The 15740-nt window shown below is 40.1% G+C and overlaps 1 protein-coding gene across 1 annotated transcript in view; it reads right to left on the reverse strand.

Annotated features, from left to right (window-relative positions):
- Window positions 1–1661: 1661 nt before the first annotated feature.
- The window catches only part of Slc9b1 (solute carrier family 9 member B1), a 38983-nt gene continuing 24904 nt past the window's right edge, over window positions 1662–15740 (reverse strand). Inside the window, exons 8-12 of the mRNA XM_041679992.1 lie at window positions 11400–11506; window positions 10003–10152; window positions 8515–8623; window positions 7387–7523; window positions 1662–1877 (exon numbers count right to left, since the gene is read on the reverse strand). Of these exons, the coding sequence (XP_041535926.1) occupies window positions 1662–1877; window positions 7387–7523; window positions 8515–8623; window positions 10003–10152; window positions 11400–11506 (719 nt within the window). The remainder of the gene's footprint in view (window positions 1878–7386; window positions 7524–8514; window positions 8624–10002; window positions 10153–11399; window positions 11507–15740) is intronic.

The following is a 15740-nucleotide window of genomic DNA, read 5'->3' on the forward strand; positions in this document are numbered from 1 at the left end:
TGCTGAAAATCAAGAAGCCTGTGTGTTCTGGGAATTCTGTCACTATGCACTAGCTAATTAAGAGGAGCACTTTGGTCTAAGAGATGGGGTTTTCCCTGGGGGTGGTCCCCCTTTCCAGCGAGGAGCAAGAGGGTGTGAGCGACCGAGATGGCAAATGTAAGCGGTGGCTTGTGACTCGATTCAGGTCCCCTATTTGTCCTTTAGTACTTGTGCGTGGATTATGATTGTTAATAAACGATAAAGAAATCTTTGATCACCTGTGTTGTGCCATAAAATTGCATTAAAAAATATAAGACAACTATAGCTACTACCTTGCCCAGAGCAATCTGAATTTAAATTTTTGTTAAGTCTGGCTATACATTTCTCAAAACACCTTGGTCTTAGTAGGAGTAACACTGTTGATTGCTTTCCATTTTCACTGCAACCTTTGAACTTTGTGTCTTTCTACATTCTGTGCCGCTCCAACACGTTGTTGCTGTGTCAAAGAGAAGAGGAACTGCATTCATGTTAATCTCTGCACTGGGATTTTGTTAAGTCTGCACAATTTTTAAGGGGCCTTGCAATAAGGCATGAGAAACTTGGTGTCAGCCTTCTCCTTTATATGGATCTGGGGACCAAACTCCATCCTCAGGGTTGTATTCAAACACCCTTGCCAAACACCGAGCTGTCTAAGCTGCCTCTTTTGAGAAGCGGTTACTCCACTCTTCCTAAAGAACCCTGAAATCAACTGGAGTTGCACTGTGCTTGCAACAATGTTTGATTGGCAAGGCTGATTCCTATTAATAAAAAGATACTGCTGCTAATGACAAGCAGCTTGAATAGAGGTTGCAACACTAACCTTCCTTTCTGTAGACTGCTTTTAATGCCTGCCATTTGTGATTTCATTTCATTTCTGCAAGTAAAGACTACAGGTAGTGTCTCATTGAAAGCTGGCAAGGTTATCATAGAAGTGATAGAAGAACAGTGTTGCTTATGTCTATCACCTGTTTACCCAGATAGCACTAAACCAAGACTTAAATCTACTTCAGATTCCCCATAGGCAGTTTGAGTGTTACATTCCTGCCAAGCTCTTTTTTTTTTTTTCTGACTAGTTAGTAGGACTCTCTATGCAGCCCCAACTGGCCTGGAACTCGATGTGTACACCAAGTTTGTCTTGAACTCATAGACACGTGTCTGCTTCTGTCCCTCCGGTGCTAGGAAGTTAAGTGTGTGCCACCATGCCTGGCCTCTGACTGTTTTTTTTTTTTTTAACTGAAGTGATGGGAGTTCCACTCCTCATTTGAAATTTAGTCTCTCATCTTGCCAAGCTCAGCACTCAAAGCATTTTCTCTCTCTCTTTAGGTTCATTTAGTTTTTATTACGCTTATTTTGCACTACGGCATAAAATTCAGTCTTAAGGATTACTTTGCATTTTCCTATAGTATTTGCTGACTAATTTTATTCTTGAAATATGCAAATATTAAACTAAAAAAACATCGCATTTAATACTATTTTTATTAAGTTTACTTTGGATGTAAAAATCAGAGGAAAACCCTGTATAGAAATTGTGCATTTACTGACTTCAGGGTTCTATGAACGATCTTCAAAATTCTGCACAGTAATGTTCTTTTCTGTCAGTGAGATTATTCATTAGATGAAGCAGGTGGGCGAAGGCAAGCTTTTTAAGGTTCAAAATTTGATATATCTACTTTTAAAGGGACTGTCACATCACCACGTTCAAGTATTTTGGGTCCCAGAATGCCGATGAGGAGAGCTCCATTTGGAGCTGTGATCAGGATGGCTAGGAAGGCTACCGTCATCACATCTTTTGAGTATGCTTCGAGGTGGGGAGCCTCGACTCTTCTCGCTGTTTCTAGAGCCAGAGGACCTAAGACCGCCTGCAGTTAGGGAGGACACAGGGCAAAAGAAAAATGTTATTCAGAGTTAACATATAATAAACATAGATGCTGCTCTTCTTTCCCCTGAGGAGGTACATTCTTTAAATTCCTACAGAGTTAGAAAGGTGCCCGTGCTCCCGGGCCCCACCACAACCCCCAGCCAGTTAGCTTTTATCATGTATTTACTTATTTTCTTTTGTTTTTGAGACAAGATCACCCTGTACAGCCCATGTCTACCTCCTGAGTACTAGAATTACAGGCTACTGTGGCTGTAGCCACAATATGTGTGTGTGTGTAATTTTTTTTAAATTATTGTCTTTATTTTTCCTTACGATTTACATATACAAATATAGGCAAGAAATTGCCTTAAAATTTTCAGGAATTAAATGCACATACACATTAACTATGGAACTGTAAAGTAAAGGCAAAATGGTAGAAATATAAGTCGGGGGGGAACTCAGTCAGGAGCCTGGAACAGGAGCTGAAGTAGAGACCAGGGAGAACTTGGCGTGCTGACCTCCTTTCTGGCTCACAGTCAGCCTCCTTTCTTACGTAACTGGCCAACCTGCCTAGAGAGGGTACTGCTCATGGTCAGTTAAGCCTTCTCACACCAGTTAACAATCAAGAAAATGCCCCACAAACATAGCCACAAGTCAATCCAGTTAAGGCAATTCTGGAGTGCCTTCTTCCCAGCGGATTCTTGGTTCCTGTCAGCTGAGGTTGACATTTCACACTTTGTCAGTTTTTACACACAAACACATCACTTTAATCCACAATGTTCCCTTCTTGTTTGTCCCCAACATCTCATATTAACATTATTGTCTATATTCTGTCAATTACATTTTAAATAAACACTGATTGGCCAGCAGCCAGGCAGGAAGTAGAGGTGGGGCAAGGAGAACAGGAGAATTCTGGGAAGGAGGAAGCTCATTCCTCCCTAGTCCTGTCCCAACCACAGAAGAAGGAAGATGTGATTGCCCCACTGAAAAAGGTACTGAGCCATGTGACTAACATAGATAAGAATAATGGGTTAATATAAGTTATAAGAGTTAATAAGAAGCCTGAGCTAATGGGCCAATCAGTTTATCATTAATCTGTGTGATTTCTTTGGGGGCTAAATGGCTGTGGGACCTGGTGGGAGGATGTAAACCAGGCAGGACAGAAACCCCGAGACAACAGTAAAATATAATTTTTAAAGTCTCACAGCCTTTTAAAAAATTCAACACTTCCAAGGTCCAGTGTCTCATTAACTTCAATTCCAGGGGATTCAACACGCTCTTCTGGTCTCTGCAGGTACCAGCCATACATGTGGTGCACATACATAAATGCAAAAACACCCAACACACATAAAATTAAAATAAATCTAAAAATGTCATATACTTGTTTATTCCAAAAGGTAAGATCCAAGCTACAGTTACAATGAGATCAAAGCAAAACCAAAGTCCATCGGTATAAATCCACGTTCTGTTCCAACACCACAGACTCACTCTTGATCTTTTGGATCTAAAGGGCTTGGGTGGTCTCACCTCTACAGTACACACAGCTTGCCCAGTAGGCTCAGGCTAGCTGCACTCCAGAGCTCTCCACCGCACAACTGCCACTGTCTTAGCTGATGTCCCCCAGTCCCAGCACCTCAAACATCCTGGGGTCTCTTCTAAAACTAAGGCTACACCTTCACTAATGGCCTCTCCTGGTCTCTTTGGGGACGCAGAACCTGTCACATGATGCCACACCTCACTTTCTCTCCATGACCTCTCCAATCCTGCATCTTTCATGGTGAAACAACCAGTTTCACAGTCAGGCAGTGGTGGTGCATGCCTTTAATCCCAGCACTCAGAAGACAGAGGCAGGCAGATCTCTGTGAGTTTGAGGCCAGCCTGGTCTACAGAGCTAGTTCCAGGACAGACTCCAAAAAGCTACAGAGAAACCCTGTCTAGAAAAATCAAAAAACCAACCAACCAAACAACAATAAAACCCAGTATCACTGGAAGACTCGTAAACTTTACCAAGGCTGGCTGCCAACCTGAGATGCAGCTCTGCACCACTGTATACATGCTGACTCTGAAGAGCTCCTTCCAAGAATTCCACTTCATAATAACAGTCTCTCATTAATCAAGCTGATTGTCCAGTCCCAGCTGACCAGCATCCTTTGTCCCAATAAGCACAAAAAGTTTCACTTCCACAGATTCTTAATTCCAATACAGCATATGAACAGTTCTGTCACAGTCTTTGAAGGACTCTCATAATTCCCTCTGAAACTTTACAGTCTGGGCCTCCACTGTCTAAATTTCTTTCAGCATTCTTGTCTTCTAAGTGCTCAATGTCTAACCCAAAGTTCCAAACACTACCACATCTCACACTTCCGGTACCAACTCCTGCCATCATGTTCTTCCTGTTGCTGGAACAAACATCAGGACCAGAAGCAACTTGGGAAGAAAAGGACCATCTCATTTTACAGTTCATGTCCATCATTGACAGAAGCCATGGCGGGAACCTGGAGGCAGGAGCTGATGCTGAATCCATGGAAGGGTGCTGCTTATTGCCTTGTTCTATGGCTCATGTCCTTTCTTATATGGTCCAGGTCCACCTGCCCAGGATGGTACCACCCACAGTGGGCTAGGCAGTCCTACATCAATTAGCAATTAAGAAAATGCCTCATAGATATGGCCTCATAGACAAGTCAATCTGGCCAAGGCAAGTCTTAAGTTGAGATTCCCTCTTCCTAGATGACTCTAGGTTTGTGTCAAGATGATAGGTGAAGCTGACTATGATGCTCAGGGGTCACAGACACTATTGCAGCCTCAAAAAGGCAAAGAATGAGGAGAAACGTTAAATTTAAATTTTTCGTTCCAACTCGTATGTGGAACACGTGGTTCTACTTGCATAAAAGATGTTGGCTAGTGGTATAGGTAAGCGGTAGAGCACTAGCCTACCATGTGCAAGATCGTGAGTTTGAGAAAAAAAGTTTCTGTATGTCTTTCAGTTCTTGATGTTTGTACAGAATACAACTTTGCTTGGGTGCTAGGGAAAGGGGACAAAGAAGCAGAGCAAAGCAGCTTGGGTAGTAGGCGCTTTCTTCATACCTGCTTTGTTTTCACTGTTTTAGGAAATGATAAATAATAAATCAAAACACAAGTAAGGAGAGGTGACAGACATTCTTTTAATAAATCTACTATCCCCTCTCCAAAAAAGACAGGTTATTATATGTCTTGAAGGTAAGATAAAATAGCTCTACTATTGTTCATGGAGCGCCACTGTATACCAGAAACTGTGCTGAGAGCTTTACAGGGATTAGTTCAGCCAAACTCACAGCACCACCATTTAGTAGACATGCTCATAGATCCTTATATAAAGGAGGAATTCAATGAGCCAAGAGACAAAGAAGCAACTCCCTAAAGGCCTAGGCAAGCAACACAGTATTCAAGAGCAACAATCTGACCTTAAAGGCTTGTGGTTCTAACCCTAAAACAGAATTCTGTTTCATAGAAATGTACAGGCTTCTATTGTGTAACAGCAAAATGGAGGGAAAATCCCGGGAAAACAACGTTTTTATGTTGCCATCGATGTTAGCAGTTGTCAGGAAGTAGCAACACCTTTTAAAAGGAGGAAATTATTATAAAGTAAGAGGATAAAACTACAAGGTCTTGGGGCTGGAGAAATGGCTCAGCGGTTAAGAGCACTGACTGCTCTTCTAGAGGACCCGGGTTCAATTCCCAGCACCCACATGGCAGCTCACAACTGTCTGAAAATCCAGTTCCAGGGGATCTGACACCTTCACACCAATGCACATAAAATAAAGATAAATAAATCATAAAAAATTTAAAAAAAAAAGTTGTTAAAAAAAAAACTACAAGGTCTTCATTAATTCAACCATTTATTTGTGTAGCTATGCAGGACACGTTTACCTGTCCTGGCTAGTATTTCTGTTTGTTTTGTATTTTGTCAATCTGACACAAGTTAGAGTTGTCTGGGAAGAGGAACCTCAATTGAGAAATGTCTCAATCAGATGCTTGTAGACAAGTCTGTACAGCATTTCCTTTATTCATCGCTGATGTGGGAGGTGCTACCCTTCGGCCCATGGTCTTGAATGGTTTAAGAAACAACTGAGCAAGTTATGGAAAACAAGGTTCTCCATGACTATTGCTTCAGTTCCTGCTGCCAGGTTCCTTCCTTGGGGTCCTGTGCTGACTTCCCTTGATGATGGACTGTGTTGAAGTATAGGATGAAATGAACCCTTTCTTCCCTCAGCTGCTGTTGGTCATGGTGTTTATCACAGCAATAGGAATTTTAATGAAGACAACTTCCTTCCTGCTGGGTATTGTTTCAAATAGTAGGGGGAAAAGATGGAAAAAGAAACTAACAAAATGCCCCCAAAAGATGCTCTCTGTGTCCTTCCTGTATAGTCACATATCATAAAAACAGATACCTAATTAAAATACATGTATGTATTTGTGTTGGAGTGAGTGACAGGGTGAGAAAAGCCAGTTATAAAAAACCAAGGTATCTCTAACGATATAATATTTACCTCTACAGCATTCAGCCAAATAAAAATATTTCCATATTATGAAATGTTCATATTTTATTTTATACTTTTTTTTTGAGTCAGGATCTATCAATGTAACCTCTTAAAATTCTCTACATAGACCAGGCTGGCCATGAACTCACAGAGATCTGCCTGCCTCTGCCTCCTAGGTGCTGGAAAAAAGTATGTGTCACCATGCCTGGGCTTATTTTCATACTTAAGGGAAACAGGAAAAAAAAAACCCACTTTCAGAAAATTTAGAAATTATTTGCCAAAGTACTCTTCTAAATTTCAGGTAAATTGCTTTAAAAGCAAATCTTTTAAATGTTGCAGTGTGTGTGTGTGTGTGTGTGCTGCACGAGTATGCACATGTGCACATGAATGCATACCTGTTTGTGCACTTGGGGACGCCAGATGTCACTGTCCTCTTCAGCACTCTCTGCCTTACTTATTCCATTACCAATGGTCTCCCACATGTCTGCCCCGCCCTCCCCCACCCAGCCCTAGGTTTACAGGCACTGAAGCCAAGCCTGTTCTGTGAGGCCGTAGGGATCCAGACTCCTGTTCCATGCATGGATAGCAAACACTCTTCCCCTGGAGCATCCTCCCCAGCTCTAGGGTTTGAGAAGTAATTATCAATCAAACATGGCAAAAGGAAAGTACATTAGATACAATTTGTAGTTTTCATTTAGAACTTCTTTTTTTGGGGGGGACACCTTCCTTTTTATTTTTATTTTTGTGTTTCTTTCTTTATTTGATGTGCACTGGTGTTTTGCCTGTATATACTCTGTGTGAAGGTGCCAGATCCCCTGAGACTGGAGTTACAGACATCCGTGAGCTGCTATGTGGGTGCTGGGAATTGAACCCAGGTCCTCTGGAAAAGCAGCCAATGCTCTTAACCACTGAGCCATCTCTCTAGCCCCTCATTTAGAGCTTTTAAAACTTGTCAAAACTAAAATGATTATTAATTGCTTAGTATGTTCTTACCTGGACTGTAGCTTTGGGGATCCACGATAAAGCAATAAATATTTTCTCCTTAAAACGAAAGTCAGCAAAAGACATGAGTGTAAAAGTGGCTAAAATTCGAACAGATAATGCCAAACCCAAGGTAGCAATACACATACCTACAACACATATAAACAAATATAAAAAACAAAACGCTTGGTAGGTATTTTTGTCTAGAGAGATGAATTCTAAAATTTCTGAAAATATTTTGCGCCTGTTGCTTCATTCTATCTATTTAAGTAAAAATAGTAATCATAAAAAACACAAAGTAAAAACGAAGTGTTATATGTGTATATGCATATGGGGTGTGTTGGGTGTGCATGCACACTTAAACAGGTAAGGGGTTTATGTTTGCTGTCTTCCTCAATGGCTTCTTCTTTTTATGAAACAAAATAATTTAATTACTTTTATTTCATTTGCATTGGTATTTTGCCTGCATGTATGTCTATGTGAGAGTGTCAGATCTTGGAATTAGAGACAGTTGTTAGATGCCCATGTGGGTGCTGGAAATTGAACCCGAGTTCTCTGGAAGAGCAGCCAGGGCTTTCAATGGCTTCTTTTTGGCACAAGGTCTGTGAGTGACCTGGAGCCTACTGACTATACTGACAAGCTTCAGAGATCATGGTGTCTCTGCCTCTGTGCTGCTGAGACTGCTTTTACATGGGTGCCTGAGATCAAATATAGGCACTAAGGATTACATGACTAGCAATCTATCCCCCAAGCCATCTCCCCTGCCTTTTTGGAAGTTCTTCTACAGTACTAGATTATGTGACAGTGGGAGCACCACGGGAAGAAAGGCTGATGACGTGGCATTCAGTTCATTTGATGTAATACAGTTTGAATGGAATTCATTTAACTGTGAATTGCCTTTTTGGGGACATGTTTCCAGGGATGCGGATAGAAGCATCTAATGATATCTAATGTTTCCTGTAATCTATTTCTCTGGATCACTTGGGTTGTCTTTGACTGAAAACAAAGAAATGCATAGAGGTAGAGGAAAAGAGTAGATGTGGTCAGTGTGATTCCGAAGCTCTTTAAGGACACTCGGAGATGTGGTGTACACAAAATAAAATCTGTGTTGTCCCTCTCCTGTGCTCTTTGTGCTCTTACCAATAGTTCTCGACTCCAGAGCCTCAACAGATACTTCTGTTCCAACTAAGCCAAAGAGAAGTGGCTGAAAAATATTCCAGGTGTTTGCGACAATTTTTTGGACTCCAACCTATAGGAGCGAGAAATGCATTTCAGTTCTTATGGCATGCACACATAACTGCGCTTCAGGAGTTTTAGACTTTTGGTTGATGTGCACATACATTTTGACTGTATTTCAGAAATTTAATTAACTGATGACACTTTATTTTTAGGGAAAAAGTTAAAACTTAACTTATGACAATTGAGTAATGTCATTTATCCAAACAGAATTTGGTTAAGGAAACACACAAATCTATACAATAAACAATATCATCTCGCCATTGTGTTCCAAAAAAGGAAAAAAGTTTGGGAGTCCTCGTAATATTCCGAAGTAGGGCCAGAAGCACAGCATGTGAGACAAGAACATGCACAGCTCACACTGGCCCATCAGAAGGGAGTGAGGAAGCCTGCCTAATGACAGTTTCGGAACCCAGTCCATGAAATGAATTCAGACAGGTTGTAAACAAGCAGGAAGAAAATATTCTGGAGGTTTGTGAGGTTGCTTCCTAAAACTTGTATCGACGACTTCAAAGTTGTTTTCAGTAAGTTTCCTGTTGTGTTGGCGGAGTATAAGCACTGAAAAGCTTTCCAAGTGATAATTTAGCAGTATTGTCAAAATAAGGACTATTTTTAAACCCAGAAATCCCACTTCTATGAATCCATTCCTACAGGATACTTGTATATATGAAAAGGCTGTTCATGTTAGTAACATTTTTATTTTAAAAAGAGAATATATATACCTATCTATAAATATAGTATTTTTCAAAATGATTAATTTTGGAGAATAAGCAGACTATTTAAGGAGAGTAAGGAATATAGGAATCTTCTGCATTTAGTATGTTTTGATTTTTATAAACATATTCTTTTTTTTGTACATTTTTTGTCATCAGTGAAAAAAGTGTAAGTTGGGCAGGTAAAATGTCCCAGTGGATAAAGGTGCCTGACACAAAATTTGACAATTTGAGTTAGAGGACCAGGACACACACAGTGGAAATAAGCAACTTACTTCAATAAGCCTTCCTCTGACCTCCATGCCCCTCCCCATAAATAAATGTAAAATAATAATAATATAAACAAAATAAAACAAAAGTTTTATTGGGATAAAGATATTCCAAATTTTAGAACGTGTTTTCATGGATAAATTATGGAAGTAAGCATTTTAAAAATAGTAAATAAGAGGCATATAATAAAATCATACAACTCTCAAGAGAAAATCCTGACATAAGAACACAGCTTCTAATGACATTTTACTATGGGTCAATGTGGTTTTCTTTAATACTAATTACTCACTCCATGTGCTTCCTGGGGGAGGTGGAACATCTTCCAACTACATGGAGGCGGTTTTCTAAATGCCCATTATATATTTCAAAATTCAGCTATTTTATCTTTAAAAACATTAGTGATACTCACTTTCTCTTTAGCCCATTTTTTTGCTGCCATGAACGACAACACTAGTGTGATCAGTCCTCCAGATCCATGTAAGTCAAAGTACTGACAGCCTAAGACAGCAGAAATACACATACTCAGAACAAGGAAGGCTCGCCTCTGTGTAACTTTCACCTAGAAATACACATTTAGAAGTTGTTTTACATTAAACATACAAGATGTGGCATTATCTATCTTTTTTTACCTTTTGCTACAATATTTGTAAAATTTGTATTAAATAATAGTCTCCAAAATGTTGGTTTGATTTTGCATCAAAACTTTCGGTAGATTCAGAACTAAGCAATAATTCATCAAATATGAGTGAGGCTTTCACTCTCCATACAGTGATGCTAACAGGAAAATGCTTACCAGACTCTGCCTGAAAAGGGAGGGAGGCAGTGCCTCTAACATCAGTTGTTAAAAATAAATGTTTTGAAGATTTATTTATTTAAAAGATTTGATAACTTTGATGGAAGAAACCAAATTACAAATTGAGGCAGGACAAAGGCAACCACTAAGTTCAAAACCAGCCTCAGCTACATAGTGAGACTTTGCCTCAAAATTGCCACTGCCACCAGCAGCAGCAGCAGCAGCAGCAGCAGCACCACCACCACCACCAACAACAACAACAACAACAACAACACCCAGGTCTAAAACCCTTGTCAAAGGGAATGGAGGCAAATTTAAAGTAGAAAATATGGGCAGATAAAGTGGAACTTATCTCTGTTTCAAATATGTTCAGGAGAAAGTTTTGGGGAAAAGGATTAAGAAAATTGTCAAGTATCCACTGCTGTTTTAGGTGAAATGGGGGTGGAGTGGAAGGAAGGGGGGGGGGTCACATATGTTGTTCACAGTATTTTAATTTGCCAGATCAAGACACAGTGACATTAAGACTACTTGGAATCAACCACTATTAGGCTCAGTTTTAAGCATGCTGTAGGCATCAGAGGCAACTCTGGGGGAATTTTATGTTTCACAGTTCTGTCTAAAGTTGTCTCTGAGAGTTTTATGCTACACCCATGCTGGACCATCTACCAAAGTCCTTATATTAGAAGTTTGATACGGGGTGGTGGTAAGGGGCATGGTGGGATCTCTGAAAATCAGGGAAGCATGCTTCTAAGCAAGTCGTTAAGTTCCAGTCCCTTCCTCTTTTTCCTTTGTCCCAGGGTTCATGACATAGCTGGCTTTGTGCTGATACCCGCTCTGGCAGTGGTACACTGCCAGGGTGATGAGGCAGGTCGATAAAGATCGTAACCTCCACAACTGCGGGCTAACTAACCTTTGTTACAAAGAGTAAGAGTTTCCCAGGTGGTTCAGTACTGTGGTGGGAGGCTGATTAACATACTAAAGCTCTACAAAGCAGATTTTTATTTTTAATTTACCTGATCTTCACTTGGAAAATACTGAATAAAAAATCCCATAACAATTCCTACCAGCACACCAACAAATACATTCCTCAAGGACGATAGGACATTGCTAATTATACTACCTGTAAGGGCACAAAATAAAAGAAACTTTTCACTGAGAAATACTTTCATAGACGCTATACGTTAGAGAGTAAGACCTACGTGGTTTATGAGTACATTTTATTTCAACAAATTACAAAACTGGACCTTTAATAGTGGCATGTGTGAAAAAGTATTCAGAGCTATCAGAAGTTAAACATCTATTTCTACTAATTTAATATAAACACACAACTAGAAATATCCATTGTAGAAATGGGTTAGAGAATCAAGAAATCATGTGCTCTCCTTACACATGACCTATCAGACCAAGTAAGGGAGAAAACTGCAGAGCAAGTGACAGGAGCATTGCAATGGGCTGGTTAGGCCATGCTGACAATTTGATATTTTGTGTGCAAACTAAACAAGTCACTTAAATATTGAAAGGACAACTTACCAATAACAACCACATAAAACATTTGTATGCCCCAGTTAATCCTAGATATAGATAAGTCAATTAGGTTTTCAATATGTTTTAATATGAATAAATATTTTATATTAAGTCATTATATATTTTCAAAAGTAGACAAAAACCCTTAATCCTCAATTTAAAAAATTGTTTACCTTTACTCTAAGCATTGAATTAGCTAAACATATATAAGTGTTAGATATATTTTCCACTCAAAAGAATGGAGTGTTATTAGTTAAGATGCCTGAACCCCCACAGACAACTGAACAATAACAATAGCCTAAGAGCCTCCATGGAGCTCCATATGCCAATTAAGAAGATGTGGTGATCCCTACAAGGGGAGAGAAGAATGATAGCGTGGAAACAAGTAGAAACACTAGAGTGTGCTGAGTTACCAGCAGCCCAGCCCCAAGCTGGCACAGGGCTGGTGGGTGAGGAGGTATCCCACTTACTACTTCTCCATTGAAAGGAAGAGAGAAGACAAGGGCAGTTTGGAGAAGGCCTAAAACATTAGCCTTTGTCTCACCTGCTTCTAACCTGATACCCAAGTACTGTCAAGAACAAAGGAGAGGTCAGAGATAGACTCCTGGACCAGAGAGCTTTTGAAATTGTGCCAAGCATACAAAGGAAAAACACCAGTACCTTGCAGATTTTTAGAAAATATACGCTGAAGAGGAGAAGAATCTCCAAATTCATTTTATAAGGCCATTAGGACCTTCATGCCAAAGCCAAACCTACAGTGAGAAAACTATCCAGTGATGAGGGGGTACCAGAAACCAGAGGCCTTGACCCAGTCCAGAGACTCACGGCAATGAGTATTTGCTAGTAAAGCCGAAAGGACGAAAGGGTGTGCTATGTGATACACCAATGCCACCAGGACGAATGAAGAGGTGTTGAAAAGATGGGAAAGAAGGCAAAGAGTCTTTTCTCTTTATGCTTTGTTCTGTTCATGCTTTTGCTTGCTTGCTTGCTTGCTTGCTCTGCTGTGTTTTCTTTTGGGGGGGTGCTGTAAGGGTGAGGGGAGGATGAAGGGGGACCGAGGAGATGGGCAGAATTGGAGTGTATGATGTCAAACTCCCCAAGAATCAATAAAAAAGTTAACTTTTAAAAAAAGAAAACTACAGACCAATATTCCTGATAATTATGCAAAAATCTTCAATACAATACAAATAAACTGAATTCAACAACACATTGATTGGATTATACATCATAATCAAGCTGGATTTAATCCTGGAGTGCAAAGCAGTACACACCCTGGCATGCTTTTCCACACACCTCCCCCTCAACACAATGACACACAGAGAGAACCCTAACATTTACCCCCCAAACCCACAACCTGTCAGAATTCATCCTCAAGACTAGTAAAGTTGAGTGCTGCAAAATCAACAGTAAGGCAGCAGCTACTTCACATGTTAACAATGAGAACTTAGGAAGAAAATTGTGGGACTCATTTTAAATAGCATGAAAAGAAACAAAGAATAAGTGTGATTAAGGAGGTGAAAGGCTTGTGCTGAAAATTGAAAACATTGCTGAGGCAAGTTATAGACCTAGAAGTGGAAAATATATTTGTGCATGATTAGAGGATTCAATATAGTTATCATGTTTATGCGACCATACTAGTTGAAGAAACCTCTTTATTCTATGTGATTCCTATCAAAAATTCTAATGGATAGTTCTTTAGAAATTGAAAAGAGAACCCTAAAATTTATATAGAATGTTGAGGGACAGTGAAGAATCACATACTAGTGATCTTAATGCATGTGCAATTTGACATTTTGTTCTTTTTATGAAGCACGGTTGGAACTTAGTTTAAGGCTTAAGCACAAGGGTTAAGAGAAAGAAGGCACCCAGAGGAGACTAAGCCACACCCAAGAGCATGGGTGTGGTCTTCTAAAGAAGAACCCAAATGTGTGTGGGTATGGACACTTCTAAAAAGAGCTGCCAATATTCTACTTTTGACTTGAATTCTGCATATTCCATATGTTGAACAAATTTCAGATGCTTGTTAAGTCATGTGTGTATCTTCTTTCAGGTCTGATCTCTGCTCTTTTAGCATTAGTCATCTGCAAACACCCTAATTTACCTCTCTCAATTCTGGAGAGCAAGAAGTCAGTATCAAGACACCAACAGCTCTAGTGGCAAAGGTCTTTTCCTCACAGCCACCTTCCCTGTGGTCTCCTGTGGTGGGAGAGCGCCAGTCATGTTCAGGGAGAGCCTGAACAGCATTCCATGAGGACTGCCCTAACCCTCATCATGCCCTCTAGGCCAAAACTCAGACATCTCACTGGGCGATAGGTTCCAGAATCTGAATTCTGGAGATACATAACTTTCAGACCACAGCAAAGGGCTTCGTTTTTAGCCTGAGGCATTTCCTTCTTCTTGGGTTATAGTTCTTCCACATAATCTTCACATTATCAACCTTCCTGTGATGGCATTCTCCAATTTCTAAGTGCCGTGTTTCCATATATCTTTAAGTTTGATATCCATATTTTACCAATATTTGTTTTTATAGCTTGTGATAGCATTACATCAAAGAAAGTATTGCCAACTTCAGGGTCATAAAGCTTTTCCTGAATTTTATTCTTCTGAATATGGACACCTAGTTTCTTCATCACTGTTTGCAGAAGAAACTTTCCTTTCTCCATTAAGAATCCAGGAGTGGTAGTTCACACTTTTATCCTAGCACTGGGGAACCTGAGACAGGAGAATTTGCAGCAAGTACAAAGCTAGCCTGGGCTGTGCAGTGTTTGTGATAATAAAAGTTAACAGCAAACTAATTTAGATTATGTATAGAGATGACAGGCAAAAACTGTGGCTGTCAACAGTGATGGAGAGATGGTTCAGTACGTAAGAGTACTTGCTGCTCTTGCAGAGGATCTGGGTTCAGTTGCCAGCACCCACACGGAGGCTCACAACCATCTGTAACTCTAGTTCAGATGATCCAACACTGTATTCTGGCCTCTGTGAGCACTGAACACACATGGTGCACAAACATACAAGTACACAAAACATAAATATACACATGCAAGCGTGACCATCTGAGTTCAATCCCAGGACTCAAGGTGGAAAGGCGAGAAACTGGATTTCTCATTATGGCTCAATGGCTGGGACACACTAATCTTCCAGGGTGGAAAGTTGTCCTTAGCATTCACAGTGGGCAGCTCACAACTGCCTGTGACTTCAGTTCCAGACCCAGTGTCTAGGCTCTGAGGGTACTGCACACATGTGGTACACATAAGCAACTGTGATGCCACAAACAATTAGAGACTAACTGTTAATGGCACCTCACTCCTAATGGCCAGTTTCAAAGACAAGTGGCCTTATTCAATTGACTATCTCAACATAGTGAGTTGCCTTCCTGAACTCTACTAAAGTATTAACTCCATACAAATGGCCCAGAGACAAGGCCAGATAACTTAATTGCTATATGAAATGAGACATTCCCTCTCAAGGGTATAATATTTTCTTATTGAGAATTAGCTTGATGTCCTTCTGGTCATACTTCTGGTAAATAATTTTATTCATATGCTTTAAACATTCCCTCTCAAGGGTATAATACTTTCTTATTGAGAATTAGCTTGATATTCATCTGGTCATACTTCTGGTAAATAATTTAATTCATATGCTTTGGGCTCATGGTACTCCTGCTGACAGAAGTATGGTAAGGGTTCAGTGACTTTTATAAGAACTTTGGGAGCGGACTAGGGAGATGACCCTGTTAGAAAATGCTAGATGGCAAGCCTGAGAAACTAATTGGATCCTGTGCACCCATGTAAGGAACTGGGCATCTGTAATCACAGTAATGAGAAGGT

The sequence above is a fragment of the Microtus oregoni genome, unplaced genomic scaffold (genome assembly GCF_018167655.1).
Source record: "Microtus oregoni isolate MIOR12 unplaced genomic scaffold, Mior012 000000F_ref0000247, whole genome shotgun sequence".
NCBI classification, from domain to species: Eukaryota; Metazoa; Chordata; class Mammalia; order Rodentia; family Cricetidae; genus Microtus; species Microtus oregoni.